This window comes from Alosa pseudoharengus, unplaced genomic scaffold (assembly GCF_046254945.1).
Source record: "Alosa pseudoharengus isolate Yale_2024_CS ecotype anadromous, Long Island Sound unplaced genomic scaffold, YU_APseudo_1.1 YU_APseudo_1.1_scf_19, whole genome shotgun sequence".
NCBI lineage: Eukaryota > Metazoa > Chordata > Actinopteri > Clupeiformes > Clupeidae > Alosa > Alosa pseudoharengus.
The window spans coordinates 14,306,247-14,331,764 of NW_027468657.1; the positions used below are offsets into that span (position 1 = coordinate 14,306,247).

The 25,518-nt window shown below is 46.2% G+C and overlaps 1 protein-coding gene across 1 annotated transcript; it reads right to left on the reverse strand.

Annotated features, from left to right (window-relative positions):
* canx (calnexin) lies at window positions 1-25,518 on the reverse strand. Its single transcript, XM_076291784.1, has 15 exons — window positions 25,452-25,518; window positions 19,829-20,044; window positions 18,445-18,518; window positions 18,274-18,332; window positions 17,965-18,106; window positions 17,769-17,850; window positions 16,605-16,797; window positions 14,867-15,056; window positions 14,566-14,679; window positions 12,734-12,890; window positions 12,152-12,367; window positions 7,688-7,807; window positions 5,128-5,260; window positions 4,196-4,326; window positions 1-3,594 (listed from the first exon to the last, which is right to left on the reverse strand). The coding sequence occupies exons 2-15, from the start codon at window positions 20,039-20,041 to the stop codon at window positions 3,535-3,537; spliced, it is 1,884 nt and encodes a 627-aa protein (XP_076147899.1). The 5' UTR covers window positions 20,042-20,044; window positions 25,452-25,518; the 3' UTR covers window positions 1-3,534.

Here is a 25,518-nt window from a genome sequence, read left to right on the forward strand (position 1 = left end):
CACATTATCATTAGTTTTTTATTCAACCAAACAAATGGGATCTCCATTCATAGATGACTGCATTTCAAATACACGCAGGGTCAAAGATGCAGCCTCTGCTGTTGTTTCTCAGACAGGAGTAGCTTTGTATTACTACATTGAAACATCAACTTGTAATTTTCTATAATAAACACAGACATTTAAAAAAATGTTTGAACTGAGGTTCATTTTTTTTTTTTGAGAAAGCTGTATCCCTAGTGGATGAAATTAGCATAAGTTGTCAGTCTCTGTGACACGTTCCCATCACTGAATGTTAACATGCCGAGGGAGGGGAATGTATAAGAGACTCTTTCAGTGCAGGCAAGAAATTACCCATCTAGGAAGTTTCAGATGATGGTGATCAAAGAGAAAGGGGGAAAGATTTAAGTCTCATTAAAGTTAATAACTATGATGAGGCAATCCATGACTGAAGAGTAACAAATATGTCAACAAATAACAAAAAGTGAAAGGGAGCGTGAGCTGGAGAATGTGCTTTCACACCTTTTTCTGCTCGTAGGTTTTTTGATCCAGAATTCTAAAAAGTGTCCCAAGTGTAGCATAGTACTGCAAAGTCAAGTTATTAGAAAGGATCACTATTTCCCCTTTGACCTACCAGGTGAAAACCAAGACCACTGCCCCCCTTCTTGAGAGGATAAACCTCATAACAGCGTGAACTACTTCAGGGGAGGTTGAGAGAAAAAAAAATGACAGCATGAAGAAAACCATTCAATAATGTTAAGTTTTACAGGAGATACCTTTGAAAAAGAAAACACAATTAGGAAGTATTAAAAAACAGAGATGCCTTGTGACCCAATTTCTTTATTCCGCTGGCATGGGCTGTACATTCCATCTCAGTTTCATGGGTAATCCCCTGACCTGAGAAGGAACAGACACAAGACAGTGCCCATGGCTCCAAATCACACTTGTGTCCCTCCCCTGATCCCTACCCTCACTCCCTAACCAACCAACCAGCCCCCCCATACACACCTAGAGGGGTAGACTACTATGTGAGGCTACTATGTGTTATTGGCTTTTCTGGGTAACTTCAGGAGTTACCGCTGATCTCAAAATAATGTGTCACTTCAGAAGCAATACATGCAGTAAAGTGTTCTTTTGAAGAGTAGCAGTTACTCCCAAAGTTACCGGGGTAAGCCTGTAACCTTGCTTCATAGTATAACCTCTCAGGAAGGACCCAAATCATGCCCACATTTATCCTGACAGACCTACAACAGATAGGCTGTTAGTAAAGAATCTCTTTTTATTGGTTGATTTTGTCCATTCTCAAAGCTCCATCCATCCATTCATTCCAATCAGCATAACCAAAAACCAGCAGGGGCTGAAAACGTTGAAGTATTCAAGGAATTAAATGCAGATACAAGGCTCTAAGCATCAAGGAGAGAGAGAGAGAGCAAGAAGACAGTCGACAGACTAGCATGAGTCACTTCAATTTCCAGGTTTGTTTGCAGAGCAGCAAGAGTCAGTGTCTTTTCATTATTTAGGTTATGTGTGCATTTATATTTATTTAAGGAATGGGTGTGTTGTTCAAAAAGTGCCAACTCTTTTCGCTTTGGGGTAAAAGCTCAACGTGTGCTTAGAAACCTCCACTTCTTTTAAGATGTTCTACCAAAAGTGGAGTCTCAATTCATCCACTTGAGTAAAAACAACAATTCCTACTATGCGTAGCATTTCATTTCACCGAATCAGGGTTCGCCCTCCATTTAGTGCCATTTCATTTTTTTCGGGGTGATGAATTCAAACAGGGGCAGATATTGGTGTGAATGTTGGGTGGCCATGTATGGAGAAACAGGGATGCAGCATTTTGCTCTGCACTCAGGGAGCCTCTCCCATGCTTCCAAGTCTGAGTGACACTAATAACAAAACATGAGTCAAATCTTCACAGGTTCACAGACCACGTGAGATGCGACGCGACTACGTGACTGCGATTCTACGACAGGTCACAGGATGGAATGGTAGTGTCTACATGCTGCTACTGCTGACAACTTGGAGCAGGAAATGATGTCACAGGTGGTACACTGGAGGTGACTCACCAATGGCTGTGTAGGCGACTGAGCTAACCGCCCATGGAAAAGAAGCACAGCCGACACCGGAATTTTTTGATGAGTCACCTCGTGCAAGGACACAAACTCAGCAGTCATGATATCACCCAGTCTATCGGCATATTAATTCTTTACTTTCCTTCTCTCGTTTAAGCTCAGAAGACCAATGCCACAATGTCTTCCTGTTCACATGCTGGAATATGTTACAGTACAACTAACTCCTATATTAGATCAAGAACAAAGAGGGAAAAAAAAAAGATTTGTGGATTCAAATTTTTAGAAAACGTAATCTTGACAAAAAAAATTACATATTAAAAAATAAGTCACAGTACATTCACAAAAAAGCAAAACCTTGCATTCTACAAGTAAGGCAGCATTATTCTAGACTAGTAGCCAAACAGGCATTCTCCCTGGACACTCCACTGGATCACATGCAGTTGAGGGCCTAACTGCCAGCCTTGGTACACGGAGGAATATGGGGGGAGTACTCTACGGACTTTCCTGACCAAAATGGAAAAAAGAAAAGGAAAAAAAAAACAAAAAACCATCAAGCAAAAACAAACATTTGTCAGACAGCCATTGTAGAGAAAGCTTCATGGAATGAAATGGTTGAGTCTCGAGACGAAACATGAAATCCCCAGTGGACGTTTTCGACAAAATCAAAAAACAAAAACAAAAGGTATATATGGAGAGGAGCCAGATGTATGCCAAGCTGACAAAACACACACATATATTTATATATTTATTCATGTACTATAAAACCTCTGGGAGACCTCCCCCCCTGTGGTGACACATAGGAATGGGGGCGCATACCAAACCCCAAGTGAGGCTAGGAATGGCAGGGATGACTGGGATGGTAGCTCACTCTGTAGTGTTCCCATAGCTGATAGCTGATAAATACTGTCTGGAGCGATGGGAGGCTGCCTAGAGGAAAGGGATGACACAGAGCAGAGGAGAGGAGGAGAGGAGGGGTCCTAAAGAAGGGCTGAGGGGGTATCTCGGGTTAGTGTCTGCAGAACAGTTGCGGAACAGTATGGGATGATTCTCTCTTTTAGTAAAGCACAGTTTCTATTCTACTCGACATAAAGTCATCTCTGAAGTCAACTTCATTGACATGATCTTCGCAATCCTCGTCTACTGGCACTCTCCTCGATTCCTCCTTGTTTGCAGGTCATGATTGCTTTCCATTTCTTCTTATTCTTCTTCTCAGCTGTTTTTCTTTTTCAACATGATGGTCTTCTCTCTGTTTTAGTCTTCTCTTCATCAGGGAAGATGGAGCAGGAAAACAGGACTCAGGAGAGGAGGGCAGGGTAGGGTTGGGGTGGGAAGAGTCTGAGGAAGGCAGGGGCTTTGGGGGCCGGGATGGGGGTCTTAGAGGAGGGGCAGGGGGGCACCGTCGAGGTGGAAAGGGAGGGGGGGGGGGGTAAGGACTGGAGACTGAGGTGAAAGATGAGGCTCATCATTCCTTTCTAACTTTTCTGTTTCTGGGAGACCTTCTCAGAACGTCCTCGTCTGCCTTCTGTTAAAAGGGTCACAAAAAAAAAAGACATGCGGGCGTAAGTACACACAGTGGCACACGCTACACTGCTCTGGCATGGGTTCCTGTGACAGCCTCCATGCCTACATGGGATGGGTAAATAGAGGCACATTCAAAGCTATCTGTCTTAGTGCCTTTACAGTCAGAGGACATTTTATCACAGGAAGAGGGAACTGTTTAGGAACAGTATGATTCCAGAACGCTCCGCGGGCTTCAAAACACCACGCTAACGGTACGGCTGTGTTTACGTTTGGAGTAGCGTATCTGTGACAAATGTTAATAGGGCAAAGGGAAATGAGCAGTCTCCAATGGTGCCAAGGAGAGAGAGCTGCAGCCCACATTGCCACTGAAGCTCCGCACACACATGCAAAATGAAACCATCTTGACTTAGCTCTACTGCAGAAGCCTGTAGCATTAACAGGACAAAAAAAACAATTTTTTTGGGCCAGTATAAACTGGAATGTTGGAGAAACAACATTTTGAAGTTCACCTGAGCACATTTCACCCGTACTTACAGCAGCTTAGTTGAGATGAGACTACTTGGCTCAGTTTTGACCCCTGACCTTTTGAGTGGTTCCCTTACCTCGTCGGATTTGTCTTCCTCGTCCTCCTCCTCTTCCTCCTCCTCCTCCTCCTTGTCCTCCCCGTCTGGAGAGTCTTCCTCGTTTGCTCCCTCCTCAGCAGGACTGTCCTCTAAGTCACTCTTCTTCCCAACTGTCGGGAGAAACCATTCGTCAACACAACACTCACAGGACTTAAAAGCTACAATCTGTAGTTCTGGCAAAAGGCTGCTGATATTGGCCCCTCAGAACTAATGAAATTATACTCCCTTCAGCACTTCTAAGTAAGTATAGTATAAGTATGTATATATACTCTTTTGATCCTGTGAGGGAAATTTGGTCTCTGCATTTATCCCAATCCGTGAATTAGTGAAACACACTCAGCACACAGTGAACACACAGTGAGGTGAAGCACACACTAATCCCGGCGCAGTGAGCACTTCAGTCGCTCCTACTGGTCGGGGTTCGAACCGGCAACCCTCCGGTTTCAAGTCCGAAGCGCTAACCAGTAGGCCACGGCTGCCCCCTCCTGTCCTGAGACCATTTGTCCGTGTTGATTGGCTACTACAGGAGTTTTTTTCAGAGCACACTCAGAACGGTCAGCCCGATTACTGATGACCAATCTGAATAATTTTACATTGGATTAGAGTCAGAGACTGTACCTTTAACACCCATGAACCTCGGACTAAATGAGGACTCCCAATATGCATGAGCTTAAAGGCAACCTTGTCAAACGTGTTTTCCACTCTGTCTATGTTACTGCTTGCATTGTGGTAGCTTTGTCTACAGCGTCACGGCTGAGTACTGTCTGCAGCACCCTGTTATACCAAACACCCCAGTCTGGCATTGGCCTTCAGGTAGCTGTGGTGAAGAAGCTATGCTTGTACCTGTGTGTGTGTGTGTGTGTGTGTGTGTGTGTGTGTGTGTGTGTGTGTGTGTGTGTTTGTGTACAGACCTGCTGGTCCCTCCTCCTTTGCATCTTCCTTCTCCTCCGCCTTCTCCTCTTCCTCCTCCTCAGTTTCAGGCTCCTCCTTCACATCAGGCTGAGGCTCATCGGTCTTCTTGTAGTCTGCCGCCGCTGGCTTCTTCTGCTCAAGAGATCCACAGAGAATGAGATCACATGTGAATACCATATTAACTACATCTTAACACACACACACACACACGTTTATTTCTTTGGCATCCATGGTGTAATGGAGAAAATATCTAAAGCGATAAGTACAGAGATCGTGATCACATGTATAGCTTTACATGACAACTTAACACACGCTCACAACACCCCCCCCCGCCCCTGCCCCGACACACACACACACACACCATGCCCTAAGCTTGGCCCCCATGCTGCAATGGAGCAAATATCGTAACAAACGGGCCCAAATGTGGTAGTGCAGTCAGTGTGGATTAGAGTGGAGCCGCCTGACGTGAAGCAGTGCAGTGGAGTCATTACCTCTGGCCCACACCAGATCAGCCCAAACAAGATAATGAGCCAGCGCAGCCCAGCGCAGCCCAGAGGGAGAGATACAGGGATGACCTCACTCATGTTCTGCACACTACTACACTCCAGCGGTGCTGAGCACACACATCCTGTTGATGCTGTAGTGCGTGTTGTGTGTGATGTGTTAAGCTACACATCCTGTTGATGCTGTAGTGTATGTTATGTGTGATGTGTTAAGCTACACATGCTGTTGATGCTGTAGTGTATGTTGTGTGTGATGTGTTAAGCTACACATGCTGTTGATGCTGTAGTGTATGTTGTGTGTGATGTGTTAAGCTACACATCCTGTTGATGCTGTAGTGTGTGTTGCTGAGCACATGTTGTAGTGTATGTTGTGTTTGATGTCTTAAGCGAGTGGGACCTCCAATTTCCCCTTGGGCTAGTGTTGTCACGATACCAAAATTATGACTTCGATACGATACCTGCCATAAATATCACGATGCTCGATACTAAAACGATACTACGGCGAAATCCTAAGATATCTGGAGAAGAAAGGACTCATACCTCCTCCAAGTGTATTGAGTCATTTGTGTTGAATTTGGTGCACTTTTGTAGTGTGTAGGTCAATTCTGGGTTCTAAACTTCTAAACTTCCTACATAATGATTATTTTTTTATAGTCAGTAAAATAGTAGGCCTAATTTCTGTGATTAAGTCCTTTATTGTTTGTTATAGTTAATTTACATTGTGTTGTGTTTTGGCAATAAAGTAGCTTTAAATAGCCAAACTAGGCTAGATCAAGGTCAGTGTTCAAATTACTGCATGCAAATCACTGAATGCTATGCAGAGGGGCCTAATCTTTAGGCCATCTGATGTACAGTATAGGCTACCCTAGGCCTTCCCGTGTTCATGGGATTTCTTTGACAGTTGCAAAGGGGAAAATGTGAGGATAGTCTTCTTTGCGCCCAGTGTACAAGTACGACGTTCCAACCACTCAGGTCTTCGTCAGATAGGCCTACACCATTACCTGTTGCAATATATCTGTGTGCATTACTACATTACGTCTATTTCTTTGATAACATGATTTGCTAGCACGTACTGTAACAATACGCCGCTATTATTATTAGGACTCAACACGCTTTGGTGGTATTATGCTGTGGGCTTTAATTAGCGCATTTCGGGTAGCCTATCCTACATCTGGGCAATAATTATTGAACAAATTGCAGTCTACATGCCATGACAAATATTACCAGTAGTAGGCTACTGACCGAACATGAAATAGATCGTTTACAAGTTATGGTAATGTTATTCTGGCGTGAACATTGCGCTTTCATCACGTTAGCACCCTATGATTACAGCTCGTTATGTCTCGTCAAAATGATTACAGCTCGTTATGTCTCGTCAAAATTCATTGATGAAGGAAGGTTCGCTTTATCCCAGAGAACCATACTCATTTCACTTAGGCTAGACTAAAACATAAGAGAAGAACTTGGCACTAACCATGTAGTCGTGTTTTCTATAGCATATTCGTTAACCTGTCGTTCTTTGAACTCTTTAAAAATGTTGGGATATGTCTGCGAGGTGTTTTGCCAAGTTCCATGCATAGCCTACTGCTTTTAAATGACTTTGTGTACCTGATGGCTTGCCTTAATTCGCGATGTATCCGAAATAGTTGCAGATTTCACTGCACCTTTTGTTTTATCCACAAGGCCTAGAACTGTCGGCAAAGAACTATGACGTTGGCTGCGCACTCACTCACTCAGAGCTGCCTGCTTGACACGCCCACTTGCCTAGATGCGTGAAAGGAGCAGTGAGAACAGCAGTTCACACAGACACAGAACGTTATTATTTTAATAAAGTATCGATTCTAAAAACGTCTGAAATCGTATCGTTTTTTGCGTGAAGGCATCGCGATACCTTTTTAGTATCGATACACCGTGCAACACTACCTTGGGCATCATGTACAGTATGTGTGTGTGTGCGTGTGTATATCTATCTACACACACACACACACACACACACACACACACAGGCAGAAACAGATAGACAGACAGACAGAGATAAACACACACACACACTCACCTTTCCGGTGCAGCAGAAGACGATGATGAGGACGAGAGGAAGAGCCACGGTGAGGACATAGACCACCCAGAGCCAAGGACGCTCCTCAGCAGCGGTGATCATCTGCTTCACCAGGCCAGGCTGCGCGCACACACACGCACACGCACACACACAGACACACACACACACGCGAGTCAGTCTTAGATTAAATGTTCACTGATATGACAATCATTTGACTAGCTACAAATAGAAAATGTGCATTTCCAGTGAAATCACCTGATGTGTGAAGGAAAAGAGTGAGTCACACAGAGGCAGGACGCAGGGGAGTAAAGACGACACGTACGAGCGTATGAGTCCACATAAAACCAGGGCAAACAAATGTGTGTGAACGGAGTCCTCATCCCCATCATCATCTCCCTGACACGGACCTCAACTCAGTTAGTTCCAGGTCTTTGTTCGGTTTTGTAGTAAGCTTTGGCAAAGCATGCTTTACAAGCCACAGAGGATAAAAATGGGAAGGGGGGGGGAGACCGGCACTTGACCTGCGCTCTACCACGCGGCTCCACACTCTCCTCGGTCTGTGTGTGTGTGTGTGTGTGTGTGTGTGTGTAGGGCTACGTGGGTGGAGATTTATTCTTCCTTCTTGTAAAAAGCAGAGTGCATGAAGCCTGCAGGGGGAACTTCAGAGGCACGACATGCCAGAGTTCTCACATGGGTCTGGGTTTTGTGTGTGTGTGTGTGTGTGTGTGTGTGTGCGTGCGTGCGTGCGTGCGTGTGTGTGTGTGTGTGTGTGTGTGTGTGTGTGTGAGAGCGCGCGTTATAGGTCCGGCAGCTGGGGACACTTACACACTTTCAGGCTTCGTTGAGTCACGCGCCAATTAGACAGGCCACCCAAATCAAAGACACCACATCACCCGCTCCCCCTCCCCACCCCAGGCATCCACTTCACAGCTAGAGGCCTGACTAATCGAGCCCAGAGTCATTACAACATCTGCTCAGCCTTCAATCTACCTTCCTCAAAAACCTATCCAATTTCAGAGCAATGACCCATCTTATTACACAGCCTGATTAACAAGGTGTGGCAAATATTTACATTACGTACAGAAGTGTTCTTTTTCCAGATAATTAAGGTTAGATAACAGTATGAAACATAGACATTCTGACAAAAAACGAAACTAAATCCTTAGCAATGAGTAACAGTCACACAGTTCGCAATCCAGTACCATCAAACACACAAGTGTGCGACTGACCTGGAGGGCTGTGGTTCAAATCACGTGGTTGGGGGAATGTGAACTATTCACTGCAATGCTGGGGGTGGTGTGTGTGTTAGTTATACTGTTGTGGTAAGTAGAATTAGCCAATAAGCCCAAAATGCCAAACATTTCAGGAATTCACCTTTGGGGAGAGAAAAGAGCAGGCACTCGCACAGCGGGATTTGTTTTTCATGACAGGGAGCCAAACACAGTTAATCCTGCGCTAGGCTCCAGCCTACTCACCCCACCTCCCCACTCTGTCACCCCACCTCCCCACTCTGTCACCCCACCTCCCCACTCTGCCACACCACCTCCCTGAGCTGTCCACTATACGGGCACCAGAACCCGACACTGGGCCTCGCCTGAGGGGGGACCACATTAAACACTCCTCGTGTGTGTGTGTGTGTGCTGCAACACTCCTCGTGTGTGTGTGTGTACTGCAACACTCCTCGTGTGTGTGTACTGCAACACTCCTCGTGTGTGTGTGTGTGTGTGTGTGTACTGCAACACTCCTCGTGTGTGTGTGTACTGCAACACTCCTCGTGTGTGTGTGTACTGCAACACTCCTCGTGTGTGTGTGTGTACTGCAACACTCCTCGTGTGTGTGTGTGTGTGTGTGTGTGTACTGCAACACTCCTCGTGTGTGTGTGTGTGTGTGTGTGTGTACTGCAACACTCCTCGTGTGTGTGTGTACTGCAACACTCCTCGTGTGTGTGTGTACTGCAACACTCCTCGTGTGTGTGTGTGTGTACTGCAACACTCCTCGTGTGTGTGTGTGTGTACTGCAACACTCCTCGTGTGTGTGTGTGTGTGTGTACTGCAACACTCCTCGTGTGTGTGTGTGTGTGTGCTGCAACACTCCTCGTGTGTGTGTGTGTGTGTGCTGCAACACTCCTCGTGTGTGTGTGTGTGTGTGTACTGCAACACTCCTCGTGTGTGTGTGTGTGTGTGTGTACTGCAACACTCCTCGTGTGTGTGTGTACTGCAACACTCCTCGTGTGTGTGTGTGTACTGCAACACTCCTCGTGTGTGTGTGTGTACTGCAACACTCCTCGTGTGTGTGTGTGTACTGCAACACTCCTCGTGTGTGTGTGTACTGCAACACTCCTCGTGTGTGTGTGTACTGCAACACTCCTCGTGTGTGTGTGTACTGCAACACTCCTCGTGTGTGTGTGTACTGCAACACTCCTCGTGTGTGTACTGTAAGATGTCTGTGTGGGGTTATGCTCAACTGTTTAATTAGGCCTCTAATAAGTGAAAAGACCAGCGGCACAGAGGCGGGTTCCCCCTCCCTGATTCTAAAGCTCTAGGAGGGGAGTGCAGCCACAGACACAGCCACAGACACCTCCAGGGTTCCGAGAAGGAGCAGCGCATCCCCATGACCCAATAGGGACGTGCAGTCTGTTGACCCAATAGGGACGTGCAGTCTGTTGACCCAATAGGGACGTGCAGTCTGTTGACCCAATAGGGACGTGAAGTGTATTGACCCAATAGGGACGTGCAGTCTGTTGACCCAATAGGGACGTGCAGTCTGTTGACCCAATAGGGACGTGCAGTCTGTTGACCCAATAGGGACGTGCAGTCTGTTGACCCAATAGGGACGTGCAGTCTGTTGACCCAATAGGGACGTGCAGTCTATTGACATGCGTTTGGTCATTTGTCTTCTAATGATACGAGACACAACACGTTTGTTTCACCAGACACATTTCAAAAACAATTGCGATTGTTTAGTAAAAAAAAACAAATCTCTGACAGAATCAAACCCAAATCTCTTATACACATTTTGGCAGAACACTTCTCCCCTTTGGTAACAGTCAGGGACTCTTTTCTCTCTCTCTCTCTCTCTTTCTCCTCGCTTTTGTTTTCCTCTTTCCAGTCTCTTGCTTTCCCTCGTTCCACCCTATTCCTCTCAGACTATCCTCACGCAGAGAGATGCGAGATTCCTCGTCCCGACCGGCCCGCGGGACACGCCAGCGCATTTTCCCATGGGGTGATCCATCCGTCCGCGGTCACACATGATGGAGAGGGAAGGGTGTGGAGTGTGGGGGGGGAGGGGGGGGGGGGTAGAAGCGTTTGAGGGGACGGGTGTGGAGTGTGGGGGGTAGAAGCGTTTGAGGGGACGTGTGTGTCTGAGGGGGGTGGTTGGGGGGGGGTGAGCCCACGCCCTCCAGTGGAACGCCACTGGTTAGCATGGTTAGCCGGGCGGCGCTCGGCGCTTGGTGTGGGAGCTGATCCCTGCTGTGAGGGTAAACAGAAACAGGAGCGGCGGGCGGGGCGGGGCGGGTTACTGGATCGCGCTCAGCGTCATTAGCGTCAGAAGCGAGGAGTCTCGTCAGAAGCCAGGAGGTTCAGGAGGGCAACGTGGTTAGGATTTCGTTTCAGTTCTGCGTCAAGCCAGAGCATGTTTTGAAAAGAGCGATGTCTTTCAACAGCACAGATGCCGTTTTTTGTCTCCGTATAAAAAGTTTTGAAAGCAGAGAAATTTGGATGGTTCCTATTAATCATGAGTGAGTGTAAGTGGGTACGTGCAATTCACAGGCAAAATCCCTGAGAAGGATGAAAAACGATGCCAAGTGAATGCTGAAGAAGATAAAGATATGATATGATATATGATATGAGGAAGGAAACAGGAAGATAAAGTAACCAGACAAAGAATCAAGACAACTGAGACAGACCGAGACATACAAAGCAAGCGGACAAAATTGAAAACTTAAATCAGGAGAAAGCGGAAAAAACAGAGCAATAAAAAGAGAAAGCAAGACATTTTGGTGCGTTTCCTTGAAATGTTCCTGAGCAATCGCATCGCTAAGTAGGTTTGAAAATGAAAGAGTAATGTTTGGGGGCATGTTTTTGGGCTTTTTGTCTACATACTGAGAGGACAGTTGAGAGTGCCAGGAAGCGAATGGGAACGAGTGTTGTGGGTGGGATGGAGGAACGACCGCCGGTTGGAATGGAACCGGGGATCCTGTGGGCACTTGTATGTGGTTGAGATGCTGCCGCTTGCGCCCGAGCTCCCCACACAAGTCTACACTCCAATAGCAGCAGTTATTCCAAAAAAACGCTTTCTGGAAACACGGCCAAAAGAACATGAAGACAAACGGGAAGGGAAAGAGAGAGACAGAAAATGAAAGAAAGAAAGGATTAGAGAGGAAGAAAGGAGAAGAGAGGAAGAAAGGAGAAGAGAGGAGGAAAGGAGAAGAGAGGAGGAAAGGAGAAGAGAGGAGGAACTCACGTCAGCGGCACCCTCCCCCGCCTTCTTCAGGCCCCAGCCGTCGTTGGCCCAGCGCTCGGCAGTGTTGCGGTCGGAGGTGACGAAGAAGTTGTCGAAGAAGATGTCCGAGGACATGGACCAGAGCTCCAGGCCCACAGCGCTGAAGGTGGTCATGCGGAACGGGTGCAGGTCCTCAAAGTAGTCAGGGTTGGGGATCTTCCTGGGCTTCCACACGCCCTGCCAGAGAACAACCACAAAGCCGTGGGTTAAGCTCAGTTAACACATCATCACTTTTGTTAAACACATTCACACTGAGGCCTGTACTGGCTTCAGGTTAGATGGGCATTGATCTAACTCCCACCATCAGGACACAAGTTCCTTGACATTACAGAATTTAGAAGACATTAACACACACACACACACGGAGCAAAGAAACTAGGCATTAAATTTAGCACATGTAAAACCAGGAATGACATTTAGCTCAGGTAACTACCATCAGACGAAAAAAAATCTATTTTTTCATTGCTCAGAAAACACTAAAGGTGTGAAATGGAAGAGGTAAGGAATCTACAGTGTAAGATTTTTGTATGGAGGAATAGTTACCTGGTAGTTGGGGTTGTCAATCATAGGAGGCTTCCACTTGCCCTTGTAGTTGGGGTTGTCAATCATGGGCTTCTCCCACTTGCCACAGCCAGGGGCAGACTCACAGGCAGGGTTAGGAATCTGAGGAGCCTCCCACTCGCCATCCATATCCTCATCCCTGAGAGATGGACAGAGAGAGAGGGAGAGAGAGAGAGAGAGAGAAGAGTGGGTACAGGCAGCAAGAATAAAAGAGGGAAATGGATGCAAACAGAGGGAGAGAGGGGGGGGGCCGAGGGAGAGAGAGAGAGAAATTGAAACGAAAAGAAGAGATGGGCATTTTAATAATGTGGAAGAGCACAAGAGATTTATTCACTCAATTAACACATGGACATCACAACAGCAGCGCTCCAAGCCCTTTCATCTCCCCCCCCCCCTCCCTCCCTCCGTCCTCCTCCACCTCCCCGCCTGCCTGGTGCCGCTGCGGCGTGTGCTATTGTGCCTGGCTGGCAGGAGCGGACGCTCTAATTGAATTCCTCCTCGGATCTGGGACATCAAAGCGACCCAAGCGCCCAGGGCCCCGGCAGCTGCAATCAGAGCGCGCTTATCTGCAGGGTCCGTAAGGAGTGCCAGAGCCTCCCACATCTCTCCAGTCAGGGCCAGAGCTCAGGCAAACACACCACCGGCCACCACCACAGGTCTACTAGACTGGGTCCGCAACCTCGTTTGGGCGTTTTCACGCCTGAAAGTCCGAAACAAGGTCCGCACCAACGTTTGTGTTTAGTTGCATTGAAAACAATTGCTCTGGTTAGTTACACTGCAATTTTTCTGGCGCGCTAAAGAACTTTGCATGACATCCCTGTGTCCTGTCGTTACCACCTACATGTGCTGCATCTCCCTTTGATTGGTTTGTTGACAGGTGTGCGTCTGACGGCGTGTTTTTCCTACCTAGAAGCACCGCTTTTATTTACGTACCTTAATATACTGCTGCCGCGGATTTTCTTTAGCTTCAGAATTCAGATAGCATTGCTCTGCTGTCCTTCATATCCCCTCTCTCTCAACCTCTCAAAAAATGATGTAGATGCATATTAATGCATTTTTTTCAAATTGACTTTTAGACCAAATTGTCAGACCAAATTCTAATTAAATAAGCTATATGATCTCCTCCTCTCCCCGTATGCGTCTGCGGCTCATTTTAGGCTATTTATTATCCCTTATTTGGTAGCTAGCTGCCTCAACTTCCTGTAATTTGTCTGAACCATCCAAAAAGTGTTTTCATACTGCAAACGAACCGAACCATGGTTCAGTTTGATCCAGACCGAGACCTCCTCTTTAAGTCAGACCAAATGTTGGGTCTTTTGATCCCGACCGTGGTCCATGGCAACTTTCTCACCTGCAATTTTGCTTCGGACCAAGCGGTCAGGCTAGCACAACTTAACTAGCGGTCAGCCTAGCACAGCTTAACTAGCGGTCAGGCTAGCACAGCTTAACTAGCGGTCAGGCTAGCACAGCTTAACTAGCGGTCAGGCTAGCACAACTTAACTAGCGGTCAGGCTAGCACAACTTAACTAACGGGCAGGAAAACCAGTGTGGCGTCTGAACACCCCTGACACTCATGCACTCAGTGGATTCAGAAAAATCACAATGCGTCTGTTAACGTTCAACAGGTACCTACATAGCTCACATACAGTTTTTTGTATCTTTTCTGTGACTTCTCTGGGAGGGCTGACTGCAGGATCATGAAAATAAAACCAATAATATGAAGAATGTCATCATGACTAATGTGGGTACTGATGCCGGTGAGGCTCCAGTTGTAGGAGAGCAGGAGGGCTTTAAGCTGGGCTGAGACCACTCACCAGTCCTCGGGTTTGACCGCGTCGGGATCACCGATGTACTCAGGCTCGTCGTCCAGCCAGCCGTCAGGCTTCACGGCATCCTCGTCAGCGATCTTAGCTGGAGCGTCCTCATCCCTGAGGGAGGGGGAGGGGGGTTAGCAAGCCATCTCTTCTATTACTTCACACACACACACACACATTTGTTTTGAATTTCATGTCTTAATCTGTGTTCTCAATAAATCAACTAATCATCATAAAAACCCACTCTGAGTTTCCGGTCATTTCCTCTCCACATAAAACACACACACACACACACACTAACCAGTCCTCTGGCTTGACCGCGTCAGGGTCCTGGATCTTGGGCCTCTCGTCCCAGTCCTCAGGCTTGTGGTCATCGGGATCCTCGATCTCTGCAGGGGGGTTGACTGGCGGGGTGACGTCGGTTAGGAGGCTGCCGCTGTTCACCACCGTCTGGTCGATCAGGATCTCATAGGTGTTGTCGGGGTTCAGCACTGAACACGTACACAGAAAATACAAAAAGGTCAGATCAGTCACAAACCATTTCAAAAGGCAAGTCTCTTCAGGAACTTCAATAATAACCAGTCAACACTACTAGCAGACTAAACAAAAAATCCTGCCTCATAACTGATGTTTGATTGAATTAGGAGACAATGTTCTCCAGCTCACCGTCACGTGTATACACTACTGATAATAGCCGTGCTTAGTTCGAAGTCAACCATAACCTGTGTATTAGGGTTGTGCCGATAGACGATATCATCGTCCATGGTGATGGTTGACAGACATCACAATGGGAAACAACCATCGTGATGCCACGCCCCCCGCATGCCAGGCAGTAATTCCTGCTGTAACATAGGCTAAAAAACCTATCCCTGGAAATTATATTGAGCCTAGAACTGATGCATATGTAGGCTACTTTAAAGGTTGTCAGCCAGGGAGTGCAAAAAAAGGACTATTAGTCTATCTGAAACTACGGTCTTGTTCAAATAATGCCTGATTGTGACATGTATGTGTAATTGTCTTTTTTTTACATGTCTCGCACTGTAGCCTACATTGAACGTAAAATATGTAATGTTTTAGTAGAAAAAAGTACTAATGAATTATTATAGTTACGACTAGAAAATTCTAGCTCTAATATTTTTGCGAAGCTACAGCACTGAAGCGCCAAATGCGTCCTTCACCGTGTTCAAATAAACCATTTCTTTCGTTATAGTTATAGGATCAGAAGATCTCCGTCTATCACTTTAAGGCTTGTATTTCGTGCATTTGGCAAAAGCCCCAGACAGCAGCGGAGTGGTAATCGGGATTCTTATTTGTAAAAGTTGTTCGCCTGGACTGTGTGATCGCAGCCCTTTACTTTCACTTTCCGCTGCCCTCATAGTCGGCATGGCCGGTAGCCATAACGTGGGATGCGTAGCATATGAGGTTGGTACAGACTACTTTTAGATGAGTGACCGTGATAGAAGTCTTAAGTAGCTTTTTTGCTAGGTCAGCGAAGGCTGGCAATGAATGTGTAATATTCCGTTGGTTGGTGCACAAGCAAGTGTTCAGATTCATACGAAGATTTCACCGGAGTAGATCTTGCACACAGCTTCGCCTGGTCAGTAGGCCTATGTCTTAGCGGTCCACTTTCATCAGGCCATATCAAGCCTATATAATATAATTTTTTTATGTAGAAAATGATTTCTGTAAAGATATATGGTAATTAATTAGTGTTTACTAGGCTACACCCCCCCCCCACGATATCATCGTCCACCGCGATATTTTACTGTACACATCGGCAAATGGCAATTAAGGGGACACCTACTGTGTATATGTAGGTCTACTCATATAGCACACATACACTTTTATCCAAAGCATCTTACATATGTCAATCATATTACAAGGCCATTCTCTCCAGAGCAACTCGGGGTTAGGTGCCTTGCTCAAGGGCACAACGGTGGAAGCCGGGCACCTAAGGCACCACGCTGCCATCGCCCCACATGTATGTATGTGTGTGTGTGTGTGTGTGTGTGTGTGTGTGTGTGTGTGTCTTTCCTTACCCAGGGTGTACAAGTGGGTCTTCTTGTCAGTGTAGTATGTGCGCAGGTCAGAGTCGGACTTCTTGGCATGCTTCTCCTCGTACTCGCCCGTCTTGAGGTTCTTGTGTCTGAAGATGAAATGGAGCTTGTAGTCCTCGCCACACTTGTCAGGCCCAAACATGATGGTGTACGGGGTCCTATCCACAAACTCATCCTGTGAATGGCAAAGACAGAAACACATGAGACAAGGACTTCCTACACAAACTACATTACCCATGATTCATTGCAAAATACAAAGGACCCCCCCATAGTGTTGTAACCTTTCTGCTGTTCTTACTTATGTGGAAATACAAGTGCAAATATCAGTGCTGTCTACGTCTGCGCACACACACACACACACACGCCAGTAGCTGAGCTTTACATAACTGTTACATAAGTCCTTAACTCTTTCACACAATCCACGACTAACACAGCCAGCCTGCGCTGTAGGGGCAAAATGTCTGGAAGTCAATGTGAAGACCTTTGGCTTGGGATACAGTCTGTCCCCAGTCTCAGTGGAGTATCAGAGACTGAGTGCAGACAGAGGCTGATGTTTGAGAAGTGCAGCCTTGGGTCTGACTGATGACCAAAACAAAAACCCCAAACAACCCTTTATTTTATTTTATTAGCTTTATTACTTCCCTTGGAAGGGTCTCTGGCTCACCACTCACAGATACCCTCTTCTGGCTACCATAACAATGACTAGCCTGCTAATGCCCCTCGTGGCTTGAGAGAAACGTGACAGCACTTGTTGAAATTGAAATAGGCGAAATTGAGTTATTAAAAAAAGTTTTTATTATTAATTCACATTGACCATAACCAACAAGGGAGAATGAGGGACGTGCTCTTGTGTTCTAGACCAATGTCCAGCACTAACGAGACAGCTGCTGCCCTGGTGGCATCCATGTTCTTCCCAAAAAGCGTTTGTACTAGCAACTCGTACGGGTGGGCATACAAGGATTTACGAGACAAAAGGAAAGGGCCAAATGTTAAGTTCTTTATTTCCTGCAAGCTGCTGTTTGGGTTGTTTTTTTTAAAACCTACAATTTATGGTCTCTGTCTCTTTACATCCTTAAACTAAATCGAATGGGACAAAAAACATACAGCATTCCACATACATACATCATCCTATGCAATTATTCTTACCAAGTTGAGGTCAGGGGTTTGGGAGAGCAGCTTGACGTAGGCTCCGCCACAGTCAATGCCATTCTGGAAGTTCACCTCATACCTGCGAGTAAAAGCACAAAGACATCAATCAGTGCCGAACTAAATTATCCATTAGTATGTTCTGTTTATGTCAAGGGAGATCATTGAAAGATTGAGCAGGTGGATTGTGACTCACTGGACGATGAGGGGCTTAGTATCAAAGGTGAAAGGTCGCAGCAGCCAGGCTGAGATGGCATGGTGTTTGGCGCGGGACTTCAGCACCAGGCCTTTATCTCCAGGGAGTTTGCTGTCTTTCATGTCCTCCACTTCCCATACACCTTTGAATTACACAAACACAAAAGAAATACATTACCCATCATGCACTAGGGAGCTCTATTTACTACTCCTGTTGGTATTATGGCAAGGGTGATTGCCTTAACTTTATAATGAGAAAATAAGTTCAGTATCATTGTACCGAGACTGTGAGAACTGTTCTATAACTTACCATCATACTTGGCAATTTCCTCATCAATCCCTTCCTTTTTGGCCTTTGACACGATCCAACTACAGCAAAAACACACATTAAGTCAGAAAGACAGTAGGAGACAGTAAACAGAAGGAGTCTCTACTGATATGAAAAATATGTTTTTCTTAGAAAGTAAACCAATACACATACCCTTCTAATGTTCCTTTGTCGAATGACTCAGCGAAAAAGTGTTCTCCCATTGGTTCAGGGGCCTTATATGTCACCTACAAGAAACATACAATAAAGCAAAGTCCAGAAGTTGAATCCCATTTTCTGTGACCTTGTTTAAGCTGCTTTGTCATTGTGATTAAGTGGCCAAGCTAAGTTTAATGTTAGCACTGTGACTCGCCTCCTAATCCTCACAAATAACAAAAATAACAAAAAGGTTTGAATCCGACCTGCGGTCATTTCCTGATCCCATCCCATCTCTCTCTCCCACTCACTTCCTGTCAGTCTGCAATGTCCTTTCTGAATAAAGGCAAAAAGCCCCCCAAAAATTGCATATATGGACGACCTGGTATTACGTTTATAGTCTATGCTATACAGAGAAGTAGATCACAGACTGAATAACTTGACCCCAGTGACCCCTCTGCCATGTGCTGCTGGACGGCCCTGAGTACAGCGCAGCCTCTGGTTAATGGGTCACTGGGCTAATTTAGCGTTTGGCACTCCCTCTGCCAGATCAAGATAGCTTAAGGTGTCACCACAGAGTGGGAACTAATCCTGAGTCACATTTTTGCATCTGTACGGAACCCAACGTGAGCCAAATCAGTGCTGCCACAGTGTGTTGGGCTACACCTCCTAGAGGCCTCCATATCACTGACTCATTGAGCGCTCCGAGATCAATAATTACATAGGGATTACATAGGCAGGGGGGAAACAAAATGGCTGCTGTTGTTTGCTTAGCCTCGTCGTATTGGATCCATATCCCCATCCCCTTTAGTCAAGTGACAGTCGTGGAATAATGAGTCAATTCTGTTTTATGCTCCATAAACAGAACCGTGCTCCGCATTTATAAACAAGCATGCACACACGAGGTGACCTCAAGCTAGACTTAAGAGTTAGGCTTACATTTACAACTAGCCTGATTCCTTATCTTGCTGTATAACACTTTATCAGCAGTAAACTTGTTGCATTTTAAAAGCCAACTATCACTTATCACTTTTTTATAATGTGGTGGACTGTCTGGCCAATGTTTTGCCACATTTTGTACATAACGTGTGATCAGCCCAATTGTCTTGTGCAATGACACATTTATAAACAAGCATGCACACACAAGGTGACCTCAAGCTAAGCTTACATTTACAACTAGCCTGATTCCTTATTTTGCTGTACTGTATAACACTTTATCAGCAGTAAACTTGTTGCACTTTAAAAGCCAACTATCACTTATCACTGTTTTTATAATGTGGTGGACTGTCTGGCGCTGTCTGGCCAATGTTTTGCACATAACGTGTGATCAGCCCAATTGTCTTGTGCAAAGACACATTTGGAGGAGGGCAGTTGTATTGTGTGGCGTCCTGCAATGTTCTACCTTTGGCACAGGTGGCGCTGTTGGGGCTTCGTCGCTTGCCTCCTCGGCCTCGGCCTCGGCCTCTCCCTCCAGTATGTCGTCGCCGATGTCTACCTCCCCGTCGTCCATGTCCATGACGTCAGCCTCGTCCTCGTCTTGGGCGCTCACGGACACCTGGGTGCCAGTCCAGCTCAGCGCCAGCAGCAGTAAACACAACCGCACCTTTAGATCCATAGTCTAGAGGGGAGGGGAGAGCGCCAAGTCAGAGGACATGATGGCAAGCCTGGCAAGGCAGCCAGAGCTCTTTGCACTCGTTAATATTAATAGAGGACCAAAAATGTAAAAAGGCAGGGCAAGGATGAGATTTTAACAAAACAAAAAAGCCGTCTCTAACAATCCGATATGACTAAATTTAGAGAATACCTTGGGGAGGCACAACCTTCACTGGTTAGTTTAGCACACACACAGAGAGCAGCCACATTGGCTGATGCAAACACGCTGGCTAGGTTCGGTTGCCTAGCGCTGGCAATCTGACTAAACTTACAGAATACGCTGGGGAGCAGCAACTTTTGCTGGTTAGCTTAACACACACACACACACACACACACACACACACACACAGAAAGCAGCAATATTGGCTAATGCCAACACAATGGCGAGGTTTGGTTGCCTGGACCTGGGTAGCCATCCCCCGGCTACCATCTCCAAGGCGATGAGGACTGAAAAATCTGCACTCTCAGCCTCATGGCCCTAATGAGATTAAATCCAAAGAGATTACATACTCACAGCATGTCTCTCTCTCTCACACACACACAAACAAACACCTTGTACTCTGTGTACCCACACACAGCAATTTAGTAGTGCTATTAAGGTGGATCCATTTGAGCCCACAGTTTGGGCTTTTGTAAATGTGTGGCATCTTACCCTCTCTCTCACAAACACACACACACACACACACACACACACACACACACACACACACACACACACACACACACACACACACACACACACACATAATCCTGCTGGGAGATCACATTGCATTGCTCCTCCATTTAACTTACTGCTTAAGGCAGTGTGAGGATTTAGAGATACAGCATCTGTCTAAGGACAGTAAAACTGGCCCTATGCAAACCTCTCCCAACAACGGTCCAACCAAATACTTTAACCCTGGTCTAAACCCGCTAAAAATGGTAGCATGTGGACCCTACCAATAACATATTTTGAACAGGCCTAAAAAGGATTACGAGAGGACTGAAATAAGAGTGTGGATTGAATGGGTGATACAAGAGAGAATATTACAGTCATCAAAACCCCCTTGCATCACTGTCTTCTAATAGGTATGAGCTCACTCATGCATCCCACCACCAGCCCAGGAAAAGGTGTCGCCGGTTCAGGCCCAGCATGCGACCATTCTGCCCGGCTTTTTGCTAAAGGCGTTTGATCCCCACAGTGCCAGACGCCATATTTGCGCCGGACCAGCTGGCTGGGGGAAATCAAGCGTAGTTGGACTGTTGTGCAACACTTTCATGTCTCTCTGCAACCCCCCCTCCCCTCCTTACAGGACCCCCCCTAACCCCAACCCCCCCCCCCCCCCCCGGAGAGACTATTTGCTGCAGTGACAAACACTGTTCCCCAAAGAGCTTAAATCTCACAGGATTAGCCAACGCAAGCCAAGGGGTTTCCATAGCGCGCCCGATAGCAACCTGTCGTCATGGCGGCTAACCCAAACAAAGTCTGTAGTTGTCATTTCAGCAAAAAGACAACAAACAGAAAAAAGAGGAAGCTACATTGGACAATTTCCATTAGTAGTACTACATGATGTCTGTGTGGCAATACAGAGACATGGTCGTCAGGTTGTGAGGGCTCTTCAGTGGAACACTTGCCCCCCATGAGACTGGAGTGGGAAAGGAATGTGAGGTGGTCCTATGACCTTTTCCTAGTCGTTACAATGTGTGTGTGTGTGTGTGTGTGTGGTGTTTTCATTGTCTTGCCATGGTATTTGCATTATGCAAAGCTGCTTTAGGGGTTTAGAGTAGTCTTTCTAAGAAGACCCACTACCAAATAACTACAAATGTAAACTAAAACAAAACCCTGCACACCTGTCAAAAACATTTGGCTAAATGCACACCCGCGTAAAAAATAACCAAATAGCGCCTACTGGACCAAGACCACCATCACACTAACACAACAGGTGACTCAAACCGGCATGTGGAACTGTAGGAGCCATGAGCCTTCCTAGAATGGGTGTATTAGTAGGGGACAGATTAACCCCCAGAGGGCGCTGCTGAGGCCAGGGGTCTGGGGGCACAGTGGTGGAGTGGTGTAGAGGGGGAGGGGGTGCACACTTGTTCATGTCTGAAAAGCCCCATCTGCTCGTCCAACACAACTGATTGAGGACACTCAAGACACCTGACAAGGCTAATACTGGCAGCTGAGAGCACAATCCATATAGGCTCACTTGTGTTTGAAATAAAACCTGTGTGATCGAGAGAGAAAGGGCGCTTGTGTGTCAGAATGATTGATGTAATGACTTTTGCATAGATTCTGTATATTGCCAATCGCACCCTGTTTATTGCTGCAGGCTTGCTGCTGCCAAACACCATTAAAACACAATCATTTGAACTGGAGAGTGAACGGGAGAAGAGAAAACCAACTAGCCCACATGTTCTATACTTTACACCAACACACAGACCACGCCACGTCATTTAATCATGTTCTACACTTTACACCAGCACACAGACCTCGCCACGTCATTTAATCTGCTCAGCTTGACGCTCCTCGACGGTAAATCTTCACCCACCCCAAAGTCAACTATAAGTGACTGCCACTAAAAGGTGCCTTGCAAGACAAAATGCAAAACAAATGTGTCACGCAGACCGCAAATGAACAGTGTTTTTACAGATGCTTCATTCACACACAAGGATGGGGTGGGGGTTGTGTGTTTGTGTGTGTGTGTGTGTGTCAGAGGGGGGCATCTGTGATTAAACCCAGCTGTCCAGCGTAGCAAGACCGAGCTGTAGGTTGTGCCTGCCTGCCGCGCTGGGCGCTCCCTGGGCAGAGGAAGAGCGCTCGGGCCCGGTCCGTCAACAACACACCGGGCCAGCCGGTGCTTCTCCTCCAGGCAGCACGGCTGTAGCTCGCGCACAATGACAGGCTGTTTACACAGCAACATGTCAGTTAGCCAGCAAGCAGGAGGGGCTTGGGGGGGGGGGGGGGCACCCATATTGGGAGTCGCCCAGAACAAGCGGTTTTTGGACTGGTGAAGCCGGCTGCTTGAGTGAGGGTGAAGAGTCTGAATGAAGAGAGTGTTTGTGTTTGTAGGTGGTGGTGGGGGGGGGGGGGGGGGGGTAAAGGGAAACAGAAGGGGGGGTGGTAACTAGCCTGGGAGGAATCTCTGGAGCTGAAAACAGAATGTATGGGGATGGGGGGAGGGGGGAGATGGCGAGAGAGAGCCAGTTGATGAGAAAAAGAGGAGGGGAGAGGTGGGGGGTATTAGGGTGTAACCGGCAGCCCTCTAGGCATCACTGCAAACAGGACTGGGATGTCAGAAGAAACCCCCCATCCCCTCACAACACAGGCGTTCTCTGCAGCTGACTGATCAGGCTAATCTAGTTCAAAACCACAGCAGGCCCCCTTCACTTGCTTAACACACACACTAAACACTTCACTACAATCTTTAGTTGAAGTTGAGGCTCCCAATGTCACTATAAATGTTTCTCATTGTGCTACAACCATTGCAATGCCTTCCTGCTTGCCCAATTAGTGCACTGAGGTGTGACTGTGACCCATATTAAGATAAATTCTTAAAAAGAGAGGAAAAAAAAAAGGTTTAAATAAAATCTCTCTGCTTTTCAAACACATAAAACTGTTAATAAACAACTACCCTCTTCAAAACCCTGACCAGTCTCTAGGCCTAACTCATCCACTGCCACCAACCCCCAAGCTGCAGCTCTCGCTCCACACGACCCCTCTGAGAGGCGATGTGCCGATGACAGGCTTGAGGGCCCTTCATACTGAGGGCCTGTGAGACAATAGGTTCTGAAGTAAACGTCATCTGGCCTGTCTGTTTATAGCTCCGTGTAAGTGTAACAGAGATAAGGTTTGCTATTTGACTGCACTACTGGCCTAGTTTGACTGGCCAAATGTTTTATAATACTTTCATCGATAGTAGCTCCCCTCAGCAACCTTCAGTGTCCACAGGGAACAGGCTATATTATAAAAAAAGAAGGGGGGAAAAACAGAGACATTTCTTTATCAACCATAGCACAGGGACCTGCTGGGACTCGCTGTGCAGCAGAGAAGGAAACAGTGGTCTCATATATATATATATATATATATATATAAACTCAGAGCGCGCTTTGGGCTGCTGCAGACTTCCTGTTGTGTCTATGTCCCAACACCATTCAATATCTAACCTCATGCTGCAGGCTGATAATTATTACCAGTGTCTTAAGTTGTTTAACTAAGAGTTAACTTACAGTTAACTGCATTTTTAATCCCAGCAGTCCCATGCTAGTAGCAGACGACAAGTGAACACGTTGCTTCTGCTATTAAATAAAATACAGTAGTTTGCGAAATACTAACATGTCAATGTTTGGTCACTACTTTCTCATTGCAAACAATTGGTTACACTTTCATTATAACACGTAACAAATAGCAACTGCCTCCCATTCGTTCTGAAACTGAGAGACGGAAGTGACTAAAACTGGTCTGTCATCTTCATCCAGTTCGCCTAGAATCCGATTAGGTACTCTTTACATTCGCGGTAGGCTATCAGATATTAGTTCATTGATCACCACACTGCACATAGTCCATACATTACAACAGCGAAATATAACGTTGGTTTGTTTACTATGACAGTTTAACATGCATTGTGTGGCACATTTTGACAGTGTTTCTAGCAAGGATGACGTTTACCCTGTAGAGTTGAGGTAAAATTGCCCCTCTACGCAGATAACAAAATCCTAAAATTGAAACAAGATTCTACTGACCAGCACAAGGTAACAGTTGAAGAGAACTAAGTTACAGCTAGCCAACTAGCACTTTCGGTTCGGTAAGTCATTATAATACCGGCAATGTGGTTCTGGTGGTATCAACATCACCAACGAAAATTACTGTTTCGATTCATTTGCTTTCGGAACATGTGAACACACGTACTCTACGGGCCAGTGTATTCATACATTTAGTTGAGATAATAACAAAAAACATTTCCAAGCAAATAAAGGCTGCCCTCCCCCAATATTAGGTAACGTTAACGTGAACGTCTCACCAAAATGATCTGTCTACTGAAGCAACCAACAAGAAATTATACAACTCTATCTTTAAAAAGAAACACTAATGTTAGGTGTAATAGAAGCCACTTAGAGAGGTTGATTTGCTGCAATAATAGTTGTTCAATTTTGACATGGCACCAGTACCAACTAGCTTAGCTAGCCTAATTAGCGAGCAGAATGGCCTTATTGCTAGCTAGTCATGCTAAGGCCACGCAGATGACCAAAGTATATACATACGAGCTTTACTTGGTCACACAGCATTGTTAAAATATGAATGCAATCACATGCACACTACACATATTCTAAACTCCCAACACAGAACCTTTTGAGGAGAAATAAGTGCATTTTGGTTGCAATTACCAACTCACCCCTGCTCTCTGTTGTAGCTAACCGCCTGGAACTACTGCGGGATCACGTGTGACTTTGGAGGGTGAA